This window comes from Macaca fascicularis, chromosome 6 (genome assembly GCF_037993035.2).
Source record: "Macaca fascicularis isolate 582-1 chromosome 6, T2T-MFA8v1.1".
Lineage (NCBI taxonomy): Eukaryota > Metazoa > Chordata > Mammalia > Primates > Cercopithecidae > Macaca > Macaca fascicularis.
In genome coordinates, this window is record NC_088380.1 from 66677322 (window position 1) to 66701320 (window position 23999).

The following is a 23999-nucleotide window of genomic DNA, read 5'->3' on the forward strand; positions in this document are numbered from 1 at the left end:
GGCGTGGTGGCGCATGCTGGTAATCCCAGCTACTTGGCAGGCTGAGGCAAGAGAATTGCTTGAACCTGGGAGGCGGAGGTTGCAGCAAACAGAGAACGTGCCGTTGCACTCCCACCTAGGTAACAAGAGCGAAACTCCATTAAAAAAAAAAAAAAGCTACTTATTCCAGCACTTTGGGAGACCGAGGTGGGCAGATCACCTGAGGTTGGGAGTTTGAGACCAGCCTGACCAACATGGAGAAACCCTGTCTCTACTAAAAATACAAAATTAGCTGGGTGTGGTGGCACGTGCCTGTAATCCCAGCTACCCGGGAGGCTGAGGCAGTAGAATCGCTTGAACCTGGGAGGCAGAGGTTGCAGTGAGTCGAGGTCGCACCACTGCACTCCAGCCTGGCAGCCTGGGCAACAAGAGCAAAACTCTGTCTCAAAAAAAAGCTACTTATTGAGTACTTAGTATGTACCAGGTGCTGGGCTAGGTGCTTCACACTTATTATCACTAATCCTGAAACTAAACAACCCCACAGGATTGTTATTTTTATACTAATTTTACAGATAGGGAACCAGAGACTTTAAAAATAAAGCAGGATTTTTAAGTTATCTGGCCAAATCACTGCTGTTTTCCAATCAAAACACAAAACAATTGTAGAATCATAAAACATACTTTCATTTTATGAAATCAGCATTGTTTGTCTTTCATTTTTCTTGACAAAAAAATGCTGATTTTATAAAATGAAAGTATGTTTTTTGATTCTATAATTGTTAAAGGATAGTAACTAAAATCCCCCCAAACTTCAGAATTGCCTATTGCCCAGGTGGTGGCAGCATGTCTCAGAGAGCTAATGTGCTGGGGAAGGTTTTTTCCAACCTTGCCAGTTGATTGGCTTCTTCATCCCACATCCATGACATTATAAACCTCTCAATTATCTGTTGGGCTCTTTCACTGCTATTAGACCAACCCATCAGTGGTTCATGGTCCCATTAGCCTCATCTTCTGAATGGGTTATACTCTGCCTGTTTCAGCCTGTTTTCCCTGCAAAGTGTGACCAAATTATTTTCTGGAAAACTCATTTAGGCCTATCCCATAAGTTCTTTCAGTTATTATTTTTCCTACTACTATTAAGTGTTACTTGGCAGAAACACCTCCTAAACTAAATGTTAGTTAATATTATTAAGAAATGCTTGTTTAAATTAGAAGACATGCATCTTAAACTTTTGGAATACACCAATTAAAGGAGATAATGAAAAGCTTGTAAAAGATAGAATTAGTCTTCAAAATAAGAACAATAAGATTCAATAGGGAGCAGTACAAGGTTATATAATTTGGAAGGAATGCATATAAATATATAGCAGAATAACTCGTTAAACCTTCATTAGCCAAAAATTGCTTAAAAGATTCTTTTCATATTTTTGCAGGGCTACTGCCTTCCTAGAGGTTTCAAATGAAGTGGTACCTATTATAAAAGGCTTCTTCACCCCTCTTTACCTCAATCTGATATCTTGTGTACTGGTTCACTGTCTGTTTTTCCCACTAGAATGTAAGCTATATGAGGTCAGTTACCCCAATACCTAGAACATTGTTTTAAATAATTGATTTCATGATATAGCATTGTTGCTTACAAATAAAACTGAGAATGTTTGGAGGAATTATGAAATAATTTAAATTCTGGATATTTGTGAAGCTCATAATAAAGTACCAAACTGTTGAAGTATGTTTGGAAAGTGATGAGATATCCTAGTAGGAAGAGGTCTAAAGATTAATGTTTGGGGAAAGGTTCAAATAATTGTAGTTATCTTGTTAATGAGAGAAGACTAGTTACTTAATGATTTCCAACTTTGTAAAAGTATTTACAGGAAAGTAGTGATTCATCATTTTCATTGATAAAAGGAATTAGTCCTAAGCTGTAGGTGCTACGATTTAAGATAAGAGCAAGCTGGACTAGAGATCTAAATAGAGATCTTTGAAAATGGGATAAGAGTGTGTATGCAGACTAGATGCCCTCACTAGATACTTTCTAGCCTGTGATTCCAAACGCAGATTATGGGAGAAAGATTAGATAGCAGGTGCTTCTCTTGTTGATAATTCCTTGCTTCCCACGGCCATTGCCATTTTAAAACCAATTCAGTGTGTTTTTTGAGCATAGTCAATATAGGTGATTATATATTGCTGTTTTGGGTAGTTTATATTTGTTGACATAATACTGAAAATTGGGTGTGTGCTTTTTTAACTCCAAGACTTCATATTTACAATGCTTAATCTCCAGAATGCCACCATACATGCACATGCTGCAAACTAATTCCCTGTAGTTAGTGGCCATCGTTTTGGAGGAGCAAAATGTCCAGTAAATCTGAAGCCTTGGGTTGTAGTCCTGCTAAAATTATAAGAGGCCCTGAACTTTCTGGCTGAATCTAAAGGATCAAATGTTAGGCCTGTCCCTAAATGATTTTTAGCTATGTCAAGTAACTTTTTATTTCTGTACTGGGTTTTCCTAGCCATTAAATTAGAATTGCTATCCCATTGGGAAGACTAATTCACATTTAAGAAGCCTTCAGTGTAAAAACTTTGTATTGCAAAAGCAGCCCCTAGCACAATTGCCTTCACCAAGTAGCATTTTAATTTGGACCTTCCACCTTCACCTAAGCTAACTGCTTAAAGTAACCATGCAAAAATTTTTAACTGGATTTGCAATATGATGTTGTCAAGGGTATTGTCCTCTGTGTCATATTGTGCCCTCTAATTTTTTAATTTTTTAATTTTATTAGAGATGGGGTCTTGCTGTGTTGCCAGGGCTGGTCTCAAACTCCTGGCCTCAAATGATCCTCCTGCCTCAGCCTCCCAAAGTGCTTGGATTACAGGTATGCGCCACCACACCCAGCCTCAGTATCGTTTATATAAAGTCCCATGTAAGATATATTAGTATGTGATTCTTAGAATAGTTTCGGAAGCCAGTTTTTGATAGTGAAAATTTTGTCAGGAAGCTCAAGCCAAATTTGAAATTCATGTTTAACATTCATGCTGTATACTGTATACTTGCATTTCTTTTTAAATATGCTTTTCCTAGAACAGATATCCTTTATCATTGTTGTGTATATTCACATAGGAAGACATTGCAATCCCTTGTGAAATATGGTGGGGTACAGATTGCCTGTAGGTAAAGTGTTTGAATCTCAGAAGTTTACATAGAGACCCCTGATATGTAACAAGTAGTTACAAGTAAAATTCTCCCACTGATCCAAATTTTATGTTTATTTTTAAATCTCATAACTATTCAGAACCATTAGTTCTCATTCAGAACTATGGAACATAAGAAATCATTTGGAATTGCATGCCAAAGTCTAATTCTGAAAGCTAGTTTGTGTCTTTAAAAAGCTCTGAGTATAATGTGTATATTTGGAATCTACTTGAAAAAGTGAACAAAAATTTAATGGTACCAGGCTATAAATATAGTTTCCTAAACCATCACTTACACATCCTGGTCCCTCACTTAAAGACATCCTGGTCCCAAATTTTTAATTGCATCTGCTGAGTTCAGTTTATGTTTTTAGGCTTCCTGGCTTAAAGTAAGGAAGTGGAACAGTCTGAAATCAGGAACTCCATTCTGTTTCATATATGTCTTCTTGAAGTAGGATAAGTAATACTGGCAAGTTCGATGAGTTTCTGGAGGCTTTGAAGTTTTCCTAAATTTTTAGATTTGCCCTTGATCAACTAATTTTCCACTCTGTAATAAGCAGATAATAATAATTCCTGCCTTCAGACAGAAAGTTGGACCAATGTTTTTTTGATTTTTTTATCTCTGTGTTTTAATATTCTGTTGTAGGACTATGCCACAATTGTAGAGTTCTACTGTTAATGAATATAGGTATATAAGAATCTGATGTAATCTCTAGTTCTGGGTTCATATTTTATCTCATTATGTTGGTCAAGGAAACTTTATTTTTGTGCCTAGATTCCTATATCCATAAAATAGTGTTAATACCTGTTTATTGTGATACTAATTAATAACCATGTAACTTCCTTTTGATAATAAAAAGGTTGTATTCTGTAGAACTGATTTGTAAAGTGATTTTTGGTAACTTACACAGATTGTCATGTAATTAATATTACAAATAGTAGTTAAGTTCCTCATTTAGCCTGTAAATGCAGATTTGACAGCCTAAGTAGAAATAATGCCTCTGTGTAAAAATGGTAGAAATTTTAATACTGGTAGTAAATAGTAGCCAGACGTGGTGACTCACACCTGTAGGCTCAGCAATTTGGGAGGCCAAGGCAGGAGGATCCCTTGAACCCAAGAGTTCGAGACCAGTCTGGGAAATATGGCGAGACCTCCCATCTCAAAAACATAAATAAATAATTAGTAAAAATTTTTAAATAGTAAAAATTCAGTGAATTTTTGATTGCCTTGTACCACAGTATGATTTTGTAAAGAGTTATAGAAAATGAATTTGTCTTGGTCCTTTTTTTCAAACTTTTATACCCTAGAAGTTATGAATGCTTTGTCAGCACTTTTTGGACCACTTTACCATATATGTAGCATTGCACATCTTATCATATATGCAGTACAGGAATCACTTTTTGTTGCATCTGTCTTCAAATCTGCTAATCCTTTTATACCACAGAGAACTCAAAGCTACACATGGGCCTATAAATTATTCATGCATGTATATAATGCATATGGAATATAGTCCTATACATTATCTGTGATGTGCCCCCACCCTGTATCCCCCACATTATTGTCTGTAGAATGAGATACAAACTCCTTAGAGGATCCTAGAGATCCTACTGGTCAGGCCCAGGCTCCTTACAAATCTTCTGCATGATAGATTTATGTCAGACCTCTGTAATTCCAAGACACATCTTCTGGTTCAGTAGTTGAGAGTATAGACTCAAACCAAACTACCTGGTTTGAATCCCAGCTCTGCCTCTTACTAGGATGCTGCTGCTATGAGAACGTACCTCACAGACCCCCAACTACAGGGAGCTAAATTCGCCAAGGGCCCCAGCTGCTTGCTATGCTGTGAAATCCATTACTATGTTTGTGCTAAGACCTTGCTTTTCTCACAGTTCAGCAACTGAGCATCATAGAGATTCTAGGAGACACAAGACTCTTCTGATAGCTAATTTAGGCTCAAGAACATCCCCATTGCTTTGCCAAGCCTTCCTTAGGCTACATGGCAGCCTGATACACTTCCACCCAACCTTCCTTCACTCTCTCTTACATTTGGGGTCAGACTTGCATCCTAGTGTGATAGTCCACCAGTTCTTTCCCAGCTCCTTCACCATCTTCTCTCACAGATGTTTTCCCTAATAAAAAGTATTGCACATTTAGTCCCAACTTGGCATCTGCTTCTGGTAACAGTCCCATCCATTACCTGACCGAGAAGATGTCACCCTTGTTGGTAGATGGAACATTCATAATCCCTGGCATAACTTTGTGGCTTAATTGCTTAATTGCACCAGTGTTGACTTGGAACCCTGTCCCAATAGAGGGAAATAATGGTGCTAAGTGTGATACAGGCATTTGAAAATGCTTGCAAAGACAGCAGAGTTGGCTGGTTATTGCTAACATATTTAAACACTGCAAATGGAAAATAAGAAATGGGACTGTTCACAAGCAGTTAATAGCTAAATATGAGAGGCTCTGTGGTAACTTATAAAGAGGCCTTTATTACCTGTAGGACAGATTCAGTTGAACTACAGGTTCAAGAGCTAATTGTTAAGAGTCACAGAGCTCCAGAGACAGAGCACTGAATATTTAGACCAGGCAGATCTATTAATGTAGAGAAACCTGGGATCCTGAACATGGAATGGGGTCTGGATGGATGCCTCTGCAGCTCCCTCTGGACCCTCTGGTCTAGTATGTCTGCTGTGCTAGAAGATATGGAAGCTGGCTGCCACAAGGCAGTAGCCCTTTCTCCCACCTTCTCCAACTTCCCCTACTTCCTTTCCTGGCTGCCAAGCCAGTAACTAAGATTAAATCCCAACATAACCCAGCTGGGACATGCTGACGTATTCACAAGAACCAGGGGAGCACTCTTGGGATTAGATTTTAAGGGTGCTTCGGTCTGTGGACTAAGCTGTCTTAGTGAGGAGAGCCAAGTAAAACACTGAAACTGCCTCCCACTCCTGCCAAGATAGTAAATCAGATACAATATTGTTTCCTGGGGGAATGACAGAAATTAGTCCCACTATTTAAAACCTGAAGGATGGAGGAGTGGTGGTCCCAGTCATATCTTTTAATTTGCAGGCTGGTCCTTGAAACTGAATACATCCTAGACAGTAACTATAGACTACTGCTAACTTAACCAAAGAATAATCCTGCTCTCAGCTGCTGTGCTGGACTCATTGCTAGAGCAGATCAATACAGATACATGGTATGCAATCTTTGATTTGGTAAATGCATTTTATACCATTCCAGTTGGAAAACAGGATCAGAAATAGTTCACCTTCATGTAGAACAGACAAAAATATTCAGGCTGAGTTTTGCTTCAGCCTATGTTAACTCTGACCCTCAGTCATAATATGAAGAACTCTGGACCATCTAATCCCTCAGAACACCACACTGATCTGGTTTATTGACAACATCCTACTTATAGGACAGGATAAGGAAGAGATAGCTAGTATGGTGAAGGCCTTGGTAAGATATATGAATGCCAGAGGATGGGAGATAGACACTGAAGATTCAGAGACCAGTCACATTAGTAAAGTTTTTAGAGGTCCAGTGCTCAAGGCAGTGTCGAGATATCCTCTCCGAAGTGAAAGACAAATTGCTGCATCTTACAGCCTCTACACCAATAAGGAAGTATAGCACTTGGTAGGCCCCTTTGGGTTCTGGAGGCAACACATTCCACATCTAAAAGTAATGAGCCAGCTCATCATACACCAAGTGACATGGAAGGCCACCAGCTCTGAACAGGGCCCAGAGCAGGAAAGGGCTCTGCAACAGTTCCAGGCTTCAGGTATAAGCAGCCCTGACACTTGGATCATATGACCCAGCAGACCCTAGTGTGTCAATGGTGGGAAAAGATGCAGTGTGGAATTTATGGCAAGTCCAGTGGAAGACACATAACATAGGCTCCTGAGATTCTGGAGCAAGGTGATACCATCTGCAGCAGAGAACTGTATCCCCATTGAGAAACAGCACTTTCATGTCACTGGCTACTATAGAGACTGAATGCTTTACCATGGGACACTTAAACATGTTCCTCCTCCCTATACTTGAGTGACTAATTTTTCTAACTCAATATTTATTAGTTGACATTCTACTGAAAGAAAGCGTTTTCCTTTCTCCCCCGTTCATTTTTTCATTTGTTTATAACAGAATGGACTCATGGATTCTTAGTCAACAAATCAAATACTGTTGTTACTTATTTTTATGTTCTAACTGTCCCAGTTTTGACCAATGGGAGCCCCAGGATGTCTATGTCCTTTACTTGTGTCCTCATCATTCTTTGGGGACTTTCTTGCTTTTTGGTACAAGATGTTCCAGGCTCATCTTGTACTGTTCCCACTCTAGCCCTGTAATTAGCTATTTCTCCAAGGAGCTCTGCTTCCTTTCCACATGGAATGGTATTCAGGAACCAGTATCTACTGAGTGCCAGGTTTGCTCATTGCTACTGGTATGTCATTGCTTGTAGTCCCTCAGCAGACGGATACATACAAAAATACTTATATTTATTTCTAGCTACTAAAAACCACAAATTTGTACTGATATCTTCAACTCTAGTCAAATGCTGCTTTCTAGTTTCCCCCTTTTCCATATTTATAATTCCTTTAACAGAAAGAAACCTGGCTGCCATTATCCTCAAAATAATTATTTATGTGCTCATGACTAGAATACACAGAAAGTAATTTTAGAATTGCTCACTCATACTACTGTGAAAAGAAAGCTTACCAGGTTTTGGAGTGACCTGTCTGTTTCATTTGTCTTTCAGTTTGGCAGCTGAAATGCCATCTTTTAAATAAGGTTAACATATTCACACTTAAGCCCCAAATAACCCTATCTGGATGGTTCAGAGGCTTGTTAAAGGGCTGTAGGGATTCAGCAGTCTTTAGGTTACTGGCTTTAATCCTCACATCTACTGTAACTAACAGTGGTTGACATGGAATTGTTTATGTTGGCTAATAGTAGCCGATCATGGCTTTATCTTCCAGGTCTTAGTGATTATAATCACGTCACTGAGAATTGCCACCTCAGCTGAAAGAAAGGGCAGATTTCCCCCAACGGTGCTGTTTAATCTTTTTAAAAGCAAACTACAACAGATTGTTCATAAGTAATTTCTGTGCATGCAAAAAGTACTTAAAGCACAATTCTCAGTTACATCTATTATAAGTGTGCAATATGATCATATCCTTTTAAAAATCGCATCAGGTTTTACAAGCTGCAGATATTTTTGAACAAATATTTAGAAAATGATTCAAGGGAAAAGGTGCTATCAAAAGCAGTACTTTGAATCTGGAAGGCCAGTGCTTTCTCTCTGCACCAAAACCAAATTGATTTTAGGAGATAGCATTTTTTAGTTGGAATATAAATTCAGTTTAGGATTTTGTGTAAATGTCCTGTCAACATCAGGTTTCAAGATTGCAAGTCATTTGTGCCCTCATAAGGGTTTCTTTTCACTTTTAGTAGTTTGTATCACTTTGCTAGATATTGTTAAGCACTTCTAACTTGCATTCTTAGCATTAAATGCTGAGCACTCCACAGATAAATGAATCTTTTAGTATTGATAGGACTTTGAGGAAGGCTTATAGTTAGTAACATCAGTATTCAGTGTTGTTCAATACATTATCTTGTCCCTCTAAAATGAGCAGCAAACTTAAAATTTATTACTCTCATCAGCTTAGTGTCAGTACATCAACTTGCCTATTTTGCTTGATATTTTGCCTTTAGATTTACTGTATCTGCTCTTTACTAAAACCACATTTTGTGTTGAGTCCTTAGAGTGGCCTATTTTCTGTGAACTTGTATAACTAGGAAAATGTTAGGGAAAAGAAGAGGGAACACTTTCAGTCTTTGGAAAGCACATTGACCTAATTCATAAAGCCATGTAAAGGCTGGAATTATGCAAGCTGGCCTGCCTTGATATTATCTTGTCTAAATGGCCTTAAATTAATGCAGCTATAGTTAATTAAACAAAAATATAAATTTATTATTAGAAAGTACACCTGTCAGTTTACTTTTAGTTCATCTCTACCAAAGCATATGACATTTGTTCTTCAAGGAAACCATTGATGTGCATGCTCCTAATTTTAAGACGGTCCAGTTGGGATTCCTTTAAGGTAGATTAGTTTTTAGGCAGAGTATCATCATTAAATGTCTGTGGTAGGCAGTGCCTAAGATGACTCCCAAAGATATTGTCTTCCTTGTGTTTGTGCCCTTGTATTATCCCCTCCCATCAAGTTTGGGTTAGAGCTTTTGATAGACAGAATCTGGCAAAAAGCAATGGATGTCACTTCCAGGTTACAGACAAACTCTGACTTCCACCTTGCTCACCCCCTCGTTCTCTCACATGCTTACTTTAACGGAAGCCAGTTGCCACGCTATGAGTTGCCCTGATGAAAGGCAGGAGAGCCAAAGAAAGCTTCTGGCCAACAGCTAGTGAGGAGCCATGTTTGCCAATAGCCACTTGAGTGAGGTCACATGCAAGCTCTCCTCCTCCCCGCACCCAGCCTGGGCTGACACCCCATGAATGCAGTCTTCAAGAAACCCTGAGCCAGAGGACCCACTAAGCTGTGCCCAGATTCCTGACCCAGAGACACTCTGAGAGAAGGGCTGGCTGTTTGAAGCACTAAATTTTGGGATAATTTGTTACCCAGCCATAGATAACTAACACAATGTCCTTTAAAAAACAAAAAGAAAAAGCCCATCAAACTTCCTGTTTTCTTGAGAACAGCTTCAGCTCGCATTTGAGATCAATAGTTTTGCACAGTGGTTTTCAACCCTGTCTATACATTAGAATCACCTGACCAGTTTTTTAAAACTACAAGTATCTGGGCTTCACCCCGAGCAATTCCACTTGAATTGGTCTGCAGTGGGGTCCAGGCCTCAGTATTTTTTTGAAGTTTCCCAGGTAATTCCAGTAGGCAAATGAGGAATCACTGATTTAACACAAGTGGACTCAGCACTTTCTGAGTCCTGGGTATATTGAGCAGGATGTGGAGCTCCCTGTCATAAATAAGGCGAGAAGACCAACATATAAGAAAGAAATTACAAGGTGTTATAAGCAGCACAGAAGAGGAAACACCCAACTCAGCCTGATAAATCAGAAAAGGTTTGACAGAAAATATTAGGCCATTTCTTAAGCTTAAGTGTATAAAAAGCTAGTTAGCAAGAACTTGGGGAAATAAACATTCCAGGCAGAGGAGAAGCAAGAGTACAGGTGCACAGCTGTCAGAGAATAAGCAGGGAGATGGTATGCTTATGTTTGAGTAATGGGTCAGGAAAAAACTCCAGAGGGGTAAAAGATGAGGACACGACCTGTAGTGGTGGCGACCCATAGTGGTGGCCAAAGGAATGGAGAGTAGGGGTAAATGAATTTGCTAGTGAGGATCTACGATGGCTAGGACGTGGAGGGAGGCACTGAAACACAGAGGAGCCCGGGATGACTCCCAGTTCTGGTTTGCTGATTGCGTAGGTGGGAGACTAACTTTGGCAGCAAGTATGGGGGAAACAAAAGCAGAAGACGGAGGGAAATGAACCCTCCATCTGAAACTGAAACAGTTCAGTTTGGGACCTGTTATGTTTAAAGCCTCAGAATAAACAACTGGTTGCAGTTGGCCCTTGAAATGAAAACCCAGTTGCCATGTCACTTGTCAGAAGAGCACGTTCTTGTGGATGATTTGGTGTATTTGGAAATAATCGACAACTACCTTCTATTTTGGTGCTTTGGTGATTTGCAGTCAGCTTTCAGTGAGACTGGGAAGATCTTGAGAATTAGCTTTCTTGACATTTGGAACACATTCCATTGCATTAAACCAAAGAAGCCTTTAAAACTGAACCATGCATGCTGCTTTTTACTATTTTTGTCTGCTGGCTACAGTTCACTCCCACCATACTCTTCTCTTAGGCACCATTATCCCACATAAGCAGGTAATGCCTTGGTTTGCCCAGCTATTGGTAGAATTTTGAACTGACAGCAGATTACATTGTGTCATGAGGTGGGAAGGACTGGGAAAGCAACATCTACATATCCCCATTATGATCTAGTCATTGTTTCCATGTCAAAGGAGTAATACATTCAGCTCAGCACTTCTGTCTACTTAAGATATGTTAGCTCCATGAATCAGAATGAAGCTGCATATTCCCATTGTGAACCTGACACTGAAATATATGTTTTTTCCAGTTTCAATCTACTCACCTGTTATGAGTGAGGCTTACTTTTTTTTTTTTTCCCCAAAAAAAAGGAGGCCGGGCACCGTGGCTCAAGCCTGTAATCCCAGCACTTTGGGAGTCCAAGGTGGGCAGATCATGACGTCAGGAGATCGAGACCATCCTGGCTAACACAGTGAAACCCCATCTCTACTAAAAATACAAAAAAAATTAGCCGGGTGTGGTGGCGGGTGCCTGTAGTCCCAGCTACTCTGGAGGCTGAGGCAGGAGAATGGCGTGAACCCAGGAGGCGGAGCTTGCAGTGAGCCGAGATGGCGCCACCCAGCCTGGGTGACAGAGCAAGACTGTCTCAAAAAACAAAAAAAGGAGCAGAGATATTTAGTATTCCCAATGTTTGCTTTTGATAAACTGATACTTTTGACCTTTTAAAACTATTCTATGTCTTCTGTACTCACAGCTCATATACCCCCACAAGAATGGAGAAGCCACAGGGAAATACAACTGGATCTTACTGTGAAAGGAAGGATTATGAGGTCTCAATATCAAGGCTGCCTAAAGGCTGGTATAAAAAAATGCTGAAGTCCACATAACTTGTATCTCTTAAGTAAATCAAACCTGTAATTCAGCTTGGCTGCTTCTAAGTCATTTTGATTCCTGCCAACAGAACATTAATGAACTTAGCTTCTCCACAGGTTTATTCATGTGTAATATCAATTCCTTCTTCCTCATTCCAGCAGTTGCCAACCTGGTCCATCTGATAAGGTGGAACGTTGGACTAGGTCGTACAAATCCAGATCATTACTTAAACCCAGATTATTATAGACAGTGTTCTCTGATTATTCCATCTGGTTTTAGAGTGGCAAACAGAAGAATGTTTCTAGGGCTTGAGTTTAGAAAAAAATCCATACACTAATAATTCTTGTCTGAAAGAAACATTTTATAAATCTTAGCTTATTCTAATGCCTTTATATTTCCTAGTTTTATTCTCCTTTTGACAATGATTCATAAATCAATTATATTGCAGTTTTGCTTTTGAATCTTGGTTTACCTCCATGGATTTACAGTTATGAGAATATTCTAGTTCTCTAGAGTAGTCTTCTAGATTTCCCCAGATACCCTGAGACTGATATAAGAAGCATACTAAAATGGACATGAACCTAATTTTTCAAAAATATAAAATAATATAAACCAGTTGTGACCAAACTTGTCTGCACATTAGAATTGCCTGGAGATCTCTCAAATGCCAAAGCCCAGGACATATCCCAAACCAATTAAATCACTATTTCTCGAGGTGGGACATAGGTGCCAGGAGAGCTTTAACTCCTCGGGTGATTCCTATTTGTAGACAAGCTTAGGAACCACTGACCTAGACAACTGTGTTTAGGATTCTAAGTGGGCACAGCTGTGGCATGTTCTCCACTACCCAGCCCTGCCCTTGGCACAATGTTCTCTCCTATCCAGCTTCTCCATCATCTTCCTCCAGCTGATTCATAGAGACCTCTGGACATCTGAGCCTAAGAGGACCACTAAATGAGAGGGAATTCCATCACTGAAAAGCAACAATGAATATATCAAGGACCACAGGTAGATTACTGCAAATTTTGTTAAGTAATTGTTATTTGTTATAATTTTTCCTGATAACAGAAGTTTTAATCAAAGATTTTTGTCTTCCATTTTTAGTTTCTTATGCAGTAGTTTTAGGAAACTCTGGTGTGCCAAGATGATATTTTTTTTCATGCTTGGACGATCGTTTTAGAATCTTTGTTTGAGTTCAAGAACAACTTTAAAATATCTAAGTATTATGTGTGTTGAGTGAGAATTGTCCATCTGCCTTCTTTAAAGAAACACAATTTGACACAAAGATAGGTATTTAAATTTTTATTTTCTGTGTATACACAGCACATTACTTATTTATTTAAGTAACCAAAAACTGAGGGAAGCATGATTTTAAATATAACAACCATTGTTTACATAGCATTTATCACAACTCAGAGCTCTAGCATTGAACAAATAATCACATATTGTCTTTAAAAATTAAAAAAATAAAGTAATCCAATAAAATAATGATTTTGCTCTCTGTATCTTAGGAGAGATAAAAGAAATATTGCAATTGAAGCTGCTAGATAGTTATGATTATCTGAATAGGTGTGATCTTAACTCTAATGAATTAACTTCTTACTATGAGGTTGGTGCAAAAGTAATTGTGGTTTTTGGTAATTGCACCAACCTAATATAAGTACTTCATTAATTTTAAACCATATTTGATTTAGAAACCATTTATACGTAATTTCTGGACTTGTATTCAATTAAAATAATCTATGCTAATATGTGCAAATTCTAGATCCTGCTCTTGCTTTGATCATCTGTTTTCTGCCACTAACTGCCACTGAGGAGTGGAAAAAGAAGGCACATAGCTATAGTCTAATTTCAAATAATATTTATCAGGGAAGATGTTTGGTTGGAAAATGCATGGCTTTTTTAACTCAAATTTTATTCTATAAGTTATTATTGGGGGCAGAGGATAGAAAAAAATGAGAATACATGTCTGTCTCATGATAAACAAAAGCCTGAGATGTTACAGTTACTTACTAAAATTGCTTTTATCATATGAAGATTTTGGATAAATCATTATTAAGCAAACTAAGGACAGCTGTGGCATGGAATCAGAGGACTTTCAGTTTGAATCCTAGTTACTCACAAATGTAAAGTGGTATTTTTATTCCTCTTGTTAAAATGCTTTTTTAAAATGTAAGAAGTTTACATTTTGTCCTAGATCACATTGGTTTCTGCTCCCACAGAAAATGTTATATGCTATATGTCAGTTTTCATTTCATTAAACGTGAAAGTAAACATGGTATGCATCAGCCAAATAGTAACTAATCCTGACATAATTTCAGTATGAAATGAGGCTTGGCATATGTATTTGAATGGGCATGATAGTTTGGGAAACTCTAATTCAGAGATGCCCCATTTATAACAGTGATGTTGGGGAATAGGGTTACCAGTTATGGCCTATATTTGCTCTGTCATATCACGTTCTTACAGTCAGTATGTAATTAACTTTGGAGAAATATCCTTTGAGCCATAGTATTTTGGAGTCAAGTATTAGGCTGTAATTTAGACATCATTTAAGTAGAATAATGTAAGTTTATAGGATTGTTCCAGATCTTTGTTCTATATCTCTTTTATCCTTCCCCCTTGCAGAAGTCATTCCTATTTACCTTATTTAAAAAATGAGAAAAAGTATAATTCAGGCTGAAATAAAGCACCAGACTAAAAAGAGATGCCCATTTTCATTCAATGTTTATCTTTGCCAGAATAAAGAGAGACAAATAATTATTTTGCCTTTAAGGCCTGGATTCTGGGTGATAGATTAAGTAGACAGACTGTTGACCACATGTGACTTAAGTAATATTGTTAATTATTTTACCAAGTTTTGGATCAAGGTTTGCTTGAAGTAAGCTATGCTATGGATAACCTTTGGATGATAAAGAGTGAGCTGTATTGCCTTCAATATTGTTTGCACCAGAACATTACTAGGTCGTATCGATTTTGAAAAATAAAATTCAACTTTCTGAGAACATAGACCAGATTCAGGTATTTTTATCTTTTTTTTTTTTTTTTTTTTTTCCTTTTTTCAGAGAATGGAATCTCTATATTGCCCAAGCAGGTCTCGAACTCCTGGGCTTGAGCTATCCTCCCACCTCTGCCTCCCTAAGTGCTGGGATTACAGGCATGAGCCACTGTGCATGGCCTTAGGGACTTTTAAATGTTAAATTGATTTTGACCTACACAGGAGCTAGAGAATACCGATGATTGCAGAGGGGACAATAAAATTGCTGTATAGATTTTCTGTGCTCCTTTAGAAAATCCATTCTGGAGTAAAGAGATGGGAAATTGGTCAACTCAGTTTCTTTCTGATGTAATATGTCAGAGTTTGATATTGTCAGTCTGTTAACCAAGATTTTTATTGGGATAATTGCTGAAAGAGGCTCTAAGGATATCCCATCACCAGTAATTAGAATTTGTTACAGGTTTCATTCAGGGCAGTTGAAAGGGAGCTAATTTGGTAACACAATAACCTAGTACCCAACTAATTCAGGAATATAGAGAAAAATTGGTTGTTTAAGGCTTAAGTCAGATAAATAATATTATAGGTTGACATGGCTGGGTTAGCTCAGGTTTCTATATTTGTTTTTTCAAAGAGGCAGACTTTTCCTAAGATTAGAATCCACAGTAATGATGGAAGCAAAACTTAGGGGCAGGCCATAGGTGTAAGATCAAAGTTGAGCTGCTTCTGTGTCACAGCTGTAAGCACAGGAAGATGCCCATTTTTTTTCAAGCACTACTTCTGCATAGTCATATATCAGTTAGTGTTGTCAACAGACAATGAGAGAGAATAGGCATACATGCAATTCCACCATCAGCCGAAAAAAGCCACATAAGTTTTTGAAGCTCTCAAATAACACTCATGACACTGAATGGTACATTTTGACGCACTTTGAAACTCTTATCTCTTTAGTTGGTAAGTACATTTGACCACTTAATATGTGCTCAGCAGAAGGAGAACAAGGTAAGTCTAATATAAAATCAAGGTTTTTTCTTTTCTCTTTGAAGCCAGTTAGAATGTGTGTGTGTATGTGTGTGTGTGTGTCTGTGCGTGTGCGCACGCATGTGTGTATTAGTGTAGTAACCCTTGGGTTTTTTAAAAAAAACATATTTTACTATGAAGTGTAACATACAGGAAAGTGATAACATATGACATGTACAGCTTACAAATGGTTGTAAGAATTAATACACTTTGTAACTGCCACCCATGGTAAAAATAAGTAGGTGGAGAAGGAGGAGAAGAGAATAATTTGACTAGCATGTCAGAAGTCTTGTGGATCTCTTTCCAGTCACAACCCTCTCTCCAAGCTCGATTCTTATTCCCTGAGTAAGTTCTAATCTTACTTTTTTTTTTTGAGACAGAGTCTCGCTCTGTCACCCAAGCTAGAGTATAGTGGTGCAATCTCGGTTCACTGCAATCTCTGCCTCCTAGGCTCAAGTGATTCGCCTGCCTCAGCCTCCCGAGTAGCTGGGATTACGGGCATGCACCACCACACCGGGCTAATTTTTGTATTTTTAGTAGAGATGGGTTTTTGCCATGTTGGCCAGGCTAGTCTTGAACTCCTGACCTCAGGTGATCCGCCTGCCTCAGCCTCCCAAAGTGCTAGTATTACAGACATGAGCCACTGTGCCCAGCCTAATCTTACTTTTAAAGTAATCATTTATTGCTTTTCTTTACAGTTTACTACTTGGATGTGCATCCATATGTACCATATACAACCACGTAGTTTAGTGTTGTGTGTCTGGAAACTTTACGGAATGAGGTCATACTTTATACATTCTTTTGTCTTGTTTCTTTCACTTGTTATCTATGATGTTGAATGTAGACACAGTCTGTTCATTTTCATTGCTATGTAGTATTCCGTTATATAAATGACAACTTATTTATGCATTCTACTGTGTTGGACATCTGGGTTGCTTACAGTTTGCATTACAGATAATGTTGCTGTGAATATAGTTATGCTATCCCTTAATGCACATAGGCTTGCATTTCTGTTGGACATAGTCCTAGTTAGTAAAAAGGAATATGACAGAAGTCAATGAAACTGTCTTTTTCTGAGTGAAAATTTAGTGAGCCAGTAATCTAATGAGGAAAACAGCTATTCTTTTGGTTATTCTAGTGGTAAATGCTGTCTGGATTATAAAGATGACCATTTTCATCCATGTAACTAAAAAGATTATTCAGGATTGTATCTTTGCTTAATATTAATGTCTACAAGTATGTTTCACCAAGAAAATAAAATGCATTTTAATTTTAAACCATATCTGGTATTATTTCTAGAATTTTAAAATTAACAGGATAAAAAGTCCTTAGAGGGCAGGGATTGTATCTTTCATTTTTTAAATGTACTTCACAGTGACCATGGCAATGCTATTAAGATGCTAAGTCTCAACCAAATATGCATTCCCTTGATAAATATACTGTGGAGTAAAATTATTTGTACAAATGGTATGACTTTTCAGATGTCCAGAACTTTAATTTTTCCTTTATTCTAAAAAGGGGGAAAAGATGGATTCCTTTAACTTAAAACTGTTTCTGCTTTGAAAGCCTCTTTCCTGAAAGATAGAAAATAATAGTTTTGATGAATCCATGTAATAGTCTGTTTTCTCCACAATTTTTCTTACAATGTTATTCCTCTATACATGTTCTTAGTATAGATAATATTAATGTATTTCTGAAGCCATTAATAATTACAATTTGGGCCTTTTGTTTCCCTTTGGAACCTGGAAGACAAAATAGATAGTATAATAAGATACAAATGTATATTGTCTAATGGACTTGTGCTTCAAAGCCTATGTATTTGAGGGCTTGGCCTGATTTTGCCAGCTAAGGCCAGATCATTGTAAATTGATTTCAGTATCTTTCTGCTTTTATGAGCTTTGTTCTAAAGCTTCACAGGAAGGAAGAATCAAAATAATGTTTGTCACACTATTCTAGCTTAGCTGAAGTCTTGTTCCTGTTTACACTAAATGACCATTGGCCTAATGCAGTTAACATGAGTGCTTTACAACTCAGCTGAGAACTATTTCAAGTGTTGAGGAAAAGGCACTTTAATTGAAAAATTACTTATGCAGGATCAGACTGAGCAAGAATGCTGTTTTTTGTACAGTCAGCATATTACACATACCATGATCCATTTTGCTCCTTTGTTATAACAAATGTGTTTGAATTCTTTTTTGCAATGAAAGGATTCTTATGGTTTATCTTCCTTGGGGATTGTAACTTTCAAAAGGTACTCTTAAATATATTACTACTTTATTTAAACTATTCACTTCCCAGATGTGCAGCGCTTTGCACAAAGAATAATTCACTAATGCTCTGAACACAACAAAAGGAAAATGCTCTGCTGGGTTTCCCTTTTTATTTTACTTTCCCGTGGTAGGTTTATGATTTGATGCCCAGCTTCTTTATAGATTCACCTCTCGCGGGACACAATTCTCTTTAATATGTTTTCCATGCTTATAGAAAGAAACACTGTATTAGCAAACACCAGTAGAAATTTCATTTTCACCACGTTGCTTTCTCTGGGTATATATAGAGAAACCCCTTAAAGGGCTTCTCCAGGACAACTGAAAGTTATCTTTTTCATTGATCTCTTCTGTGGTTTTAAAATATTTTATTGCCAACATATTGTTTTTATTAATCTGAATTAAGCATTTGAGAGTCTTTTATGAATTTAAAGATATTAAAACCAAAGAATTGGAAAAATATCTAAGAAAACTTACTAATTTCCATGGTGGAGTACAGAGTTGGTGTATGTAGGAAGTTATACAGGCAGAGGAGCATTGGAAGAAAAGTGATGTTTAAGGAAGATTACTGTAAACTGCCAGCAGGCAAGAGTCCAGGACATTTACCTTTCCACCAAGTTTTCCCAGCCTGCTCTAGCCATGCTATTATTTTACAAGCTCCTGTACATATTATGTAATATATAAGCAAGAATGGATGGATGGGTCAAAATAAAATGCTTCTATCAGCAAGTATAGAATAGTTCCCCTGATAAGACAGCAATGGTTGAAATTCACATGAAATAAAAAGATCTTGGATATGGTTTCTTCCCTGGACTTAGAATTTTAATATGTTAATGTGCACTTGAGGTTCCAAAAAGGGCCTTATATTAGCCGGGCGCGGTGGCTCAAGCCTGTAATCCCAGCACTTTGGGAGGCCGAGACGGGCGGATCACGAGGTCAGGAGATCGAGACCATCCTGGCTAACACGGTGAAACCCCGTCTCTACTAAAAAATACAAAAAACTAGCCGGGCGAGGTGGCGGGCGCCTGTAGTCCCAGCTGCTCGGGAGGCTGAGGCAGGAGAATGGCATAAACCTGGGAGGCGGAGTTTGCAGTGAGCTGAGATCCGGCCACTGCACTCCAGCCTGGGCGACAGAGCGAGACTCCGTCTCAAAAAAAAAAAGAAAAAAAAAAAAAAAAGGGCCTTATATTTCAAGGAACACTGGTGTTTCAAGCAACAGAGTTTGAGAAACAACAAGTTAAATGATAATCTAATGCATTTAGGTAAGAGGTAAGTGAAAGTTAGAATATATGCTTGAGCAACATGTAACGATAATGGCTGTGGAGTCCCAGCTTTGAATATCTTGAAGAATAGACAATTATCAATGTTCCTCCCTCTCAAATGATCCTTCTCAACACAGGTTGTGCTTGATGAGGTAGAACAGAATCTTAGCAGGATTTTGTCAAATGCCTTTTCTTCATCTATTGAGATAATCATGTTTTTCTCTTTTAGTGTGTTACCGTGATGAATTCCATTGATTGATTTTCTAATGTTAAACCAATCCTATATTTCTCGGATGAACCCCACTTGGTTATGATATACTATCCTTTAATCCGTTTAATATATTGTTGTATTTGATATGCTAAAATTTTGTTTAAAATTTTTACATCTATGTTCATAAGGGATACTGGTTTGTAGTTTCCTTTGTTGTAATATCTTTGTATTTTCTGCTCTATTTTTGGAAATGTTTGAGTAAAATTGTTATTATTTATTCATTAAATATTTGGGAGAATTTACCTTGAAGCCATCTGTGCTTGGAGTTTTCTTTGTGGGAAGATTATAAACTGTGATGTCCATTTCTTTAACGGATACACAGTTCATACCAATACCGTCAATTCCAGTCCAACACCACAAAGTCTATTCTAGTTTTCATCCTTTCCATATTTGTAACTCCCTACCCTGACAATGAGAAACCCCTCTCCCATTATCTTTCATGTACTTCCTTATTTGGTTAATGTCTCTATATGTAACCCATCTTCCTTTGCCACTGCTACCTCTCCAATACAAGTGCCCTCTTCACCTCCCTTGGGGTCTGAAACTCTGCCAAGGGCATCAAGTGCTACTTCCCCTTCTACCCCTCAATGCATGCCCTCCTTACGCTACCCAGGCTGATACCATGTGCCAGACTGCCCCCATTGCATGGCGATATGGTTTGGCACTGTACCCCACCAAAATATCATGTTGAATTGTAATTCCCAATGTTGGGGGAGAGAACTGGTTGGAGGGGATTGGATCATGGGGACAGATTTCTCCCTTTCTGTTATGATAGTGAGTTCTCACAAGATCTAATGGTTTAAAAGTATGTGGCACTTCCCCCTTCATTCTGTCTCTCTCTCCTGCCACCATGTGAAGATGTGCTTGCTCTCCTTTCATCCTTCTGCCATGATTGGCTGGAGGACTTCCTGAGGCCTCGCTAGCCGTCTCCTGTACAGACTGTGGAACTGTGAGTCAATGAAACCTCTTTTCTTTATAAATTGCCTAGTCTTAGGTAGTTCTTTATAGCAGTGTGAGAATGGACTAATGCAGAAAATTTTTACCAGAGAAGAGGGGTCTTGCTATAAAGATACCTGACTATGTGGAAACAACTTTGGAACTGTAAAATGGGCAGAGGATAGAACAGTTTAGAGGCATCAGAAGAAGACAGGAAGATGAGGGAAAGTTTGGAATGTCCAGGAGAGTTGTTGAGTGATTGTAACTGAAATACTGATAGTGTTATGGACAGTGAAGTCCAGGCTGAGGTGGTCTCAGATGGAAGTTTGGAAAATTTGCAGCCCGACCATGAGGTAGAAAAGAAAAATCCATTTTCCGGGGAGGAATTCAAGGCTGCAGAAATTTGCATAAGTGAAGAAGAGCTGAATGTTAATATGCAAGACAATGGGGAAAATATTTCCAGGGCATTTCAGAGACCTTCACAGCAGCCCTTCCCATCACAGGCCTGGAGGCTTAAGATGGAAAAATGGTTTCATGGGCCAGGTTGAAGGTCCTGTGCAGCCTTAAGACGTGGTGCCCTGCATCCCAGATGCTTCAGCTCTAGCTTTGGCTAAAAGAAGTCAAGGTACAGCTCGGGCCATTGCTTCAGAGGGTGCAAGCCCAAGCCTCGGTGACTTCATGAGCTTGGGCCTGTGGGTGTGCAGAAGACAAGAGTTGAGGTTTGGGAGCCTCTGCCTAGATTTCAGGGGATGTATGGAAATGCCTGGATGCCCAGGCAGAAGTCTTGATATGACTTGGCTCTGTGTCCCCACAAATCTCATCTTGAATTGTAATCCCCACGTGTTGAGGGAGGGAGGTAATTGCATTATGAAGGCAGTTTCCCTCATGCTATTCTCATGAAAGTGAGGGATTCTCATGAGATCTGATGTTTTAAAAAGTGTGGCACTTCCTCGCTTGCACTTCTCTCTCCTACTGCCATGTGAAGAAGGTCCTTGCTTCTCCGTCACTTTCTTATCATGATTGTAAGTTTCTTGAGGCCTCCCAGCCATGTGGACCTGTGAGTCAATTCAACCTCTTTCCCTTATAAATTACCCAGTCTCAGATATTTCTTTATAGCAGTGTGACACATGGACTAATACAAGTCTACTGCAGGGATGGAGCCTTCATGGAGACCCTCTCCTAGGGCAGTGCCAAGGGGGAAATGTGGGATTGGAGCCCCCACATAGAGTCCCCACTGGGACACTGCTTAGTGGAGCTGTGAGAAGAGGGCCACCATCCTCCAGACCCCAGAATCAGATCCATCAACAACTTGCATCATGCACCTGGAGAAGCCACAGGCACTCAATGCTGGTCAGTGAAAGCAGCCACAGGGACTGTACCCTGCAAAGCCACAGGAGCAGAGCTACCCGATGCCTTGGGAGCCCACACCTTGTGTCAGTGTAGCCTGGATGTGAGACATGGAGTCAAAGGAAATCATTTTGGAGCTTTAAGATTTAATGACTGCCCTGCTGGATTTCAGACTTGTGTGGGGCCTGTACCCCCTTTGTGTTGGCCAATTTCTTCCTTTTGAAATGTGAGCATTTAACCAATGCCTGTCTCCCCAGGAAGTAACTAACTTGCTTTTGTTTTTACAGGCTGACAGGCAGAAGGAAATTGCCTTGTCTCAGATGAAACTTTGGACTTGGAATTTTGAGTTAATGCTGGAATGAATTAAAACTTTGGGGACTGTTGGGAAGCCATGATTGTGTTTGGAAATGTGAGAAGGACATGAGATTTGGGAGAGGCCGGGGCAGAATGATATAGTTTGTCTCTGTGTACCCACCCAAATCTCATGTTGAATTGTAATTCGCAATGTTGGGGGAGGGATCTGGTGGGAGAGGATTGGATCATGGGGGCAGATTTCCCCCTTGCTGTTCTTATGATAGTGAGTTCTCACAAGATCTGATGGTTTAAAAGTGTGTGACACTTCCCCTTTGCTCTGTCCCTCCTGCTGCCATGTGAAAATGTGCTTGCTTCCTTTTTACCCTTCCACCATGTTTGTAAGTTTCCTGAGGGCTCCCCAGCCATGCTCTTGTACAGCCTGTGGAACTGTGAGTCAATGAAACTTCTTTTCTTTATAAATTACCCAGTCTCAGGTAATCCTTTATAGCAGTGTGAGAATAGACTAATACACATGGACACCCTCCTTACTTTCTCCTCTCTTCCTGCCAACTGAGTCTGTCTTGTTCAATTTAAACTGTTCTATTCAATGTATCCATACATAACTGGCAAGTAATAAATATGTATTCAGTGACTTAAAAACTGCATTTTTAATGGACATGTTCTATATGGAGACTTTGAAGAAGATATTATTGAACTACCTGAGTGTATATTCCAGCTCTGCTGTTGTGTAACTGTGCAGCCATGGAGAAATTAAATCAACTTTTTAATATTTCCATGTCCTTGTCTGTTAAATGGGATGATAATAAAAACAATGATAAGATAATAGTAATGAAGATAGATTACACATGATGCCTACTATGCACCAGGTACCATACTAAGGACTTGACATATATTAGGTCATATAATCTCCAAAATGGTTTTTTGGAGGACATGCTATTATATTCATATTATAGAAGAGACAGTTGTCATTCGATGTAGGTGCCATTATCTTATTTTTCAGATGAGGAAATAAAGCACAAAGAAATAATTTATTCAAGCTCACATAACTAATAACTGGCATGGTTGTAATCCAGACACTATGCCTCCAGAAAACAATTCTGACACATATGAAAACCCCTCGTACAGTGCTTGCTACACAGTGGGTGCTAGTAAGTAATAATTATGTTAATGGATAAAGTGATTAATTATAATATATCTGAATCACTATTATCAGGTCTATGACACAGGAAGAATCATGGCACTGTCCAATTGGAGTGGGGAGGATGATCCATTTTTAGCCTGAACACAAATTGGCAGTAATTTTATTAACTAGTTGGAGGTTAAAGTTCTATTTATTGCAGGTTGGTAAAGGAGACATTATTACATAGAAGACACAGACTCAGAAATATGTTATGTACTTAAATCTAAAAGGAAAAGATGGATAAAAGTTTCTAGTTGATAGAAGATAAGAAAAAGAACTAATGGCACCCTAGAGATACTATACTAAACAAAAGACATCAAAGCTGAATGAAGTAGCCCACTGGCTTCAAGAGAAAAATAGAAGCTTGAAAAACATCTATCAATCCGGATCAGCATTTAATAAGAGCCAAAAGCCCACAGATCCATTAATGTGATTAATCTGTGAACCTGGAACATGATAGGTGCTCAGTATATGTTTGTTGAATTGATCCGACAATCCTTTAAAAAG

The 23999-nt window shown here is 38.7% G+C and overlaps 1 protein-coding gene across 8 annotated transcripts in view; it reads left to right on the forward strand.

Moving 5' to 3' along the window:
- Positions 1-23079, forward strand: part of LOC102120015 (uncharacterized) — a 28638-nt gene extending 5559 nt beyond the window's left edge. Inside the window, exons 2-4 of one of the 8 annotated variants that reach the window (XR_012413683.1) lie at positions 2760-2852; positions 12785-12907; positions 22285-23079. Coding sequence is in view for 3 of the 8 variants with exons in the window: in XM_073993487.1 (XP_073849588.1) it covers positions 2760-2852; positions 22285-22359 (168 nt within the window). In the remaining 5 variants the exon portion in view is untranslated. Of the gene's footprint in view, positions 1-1412; positions 4045-11397; positions 12998-22284 lie in introns of those variants that run through there. The other 7 variants (XR_012413684.1, XR_012413682.1, XM_073993487.1 and 4 more) reach the window with 7 other exon arrangements.
- The last annotated feature ends 920 nt before the right edge of the window (positions 23080-23999 follow it).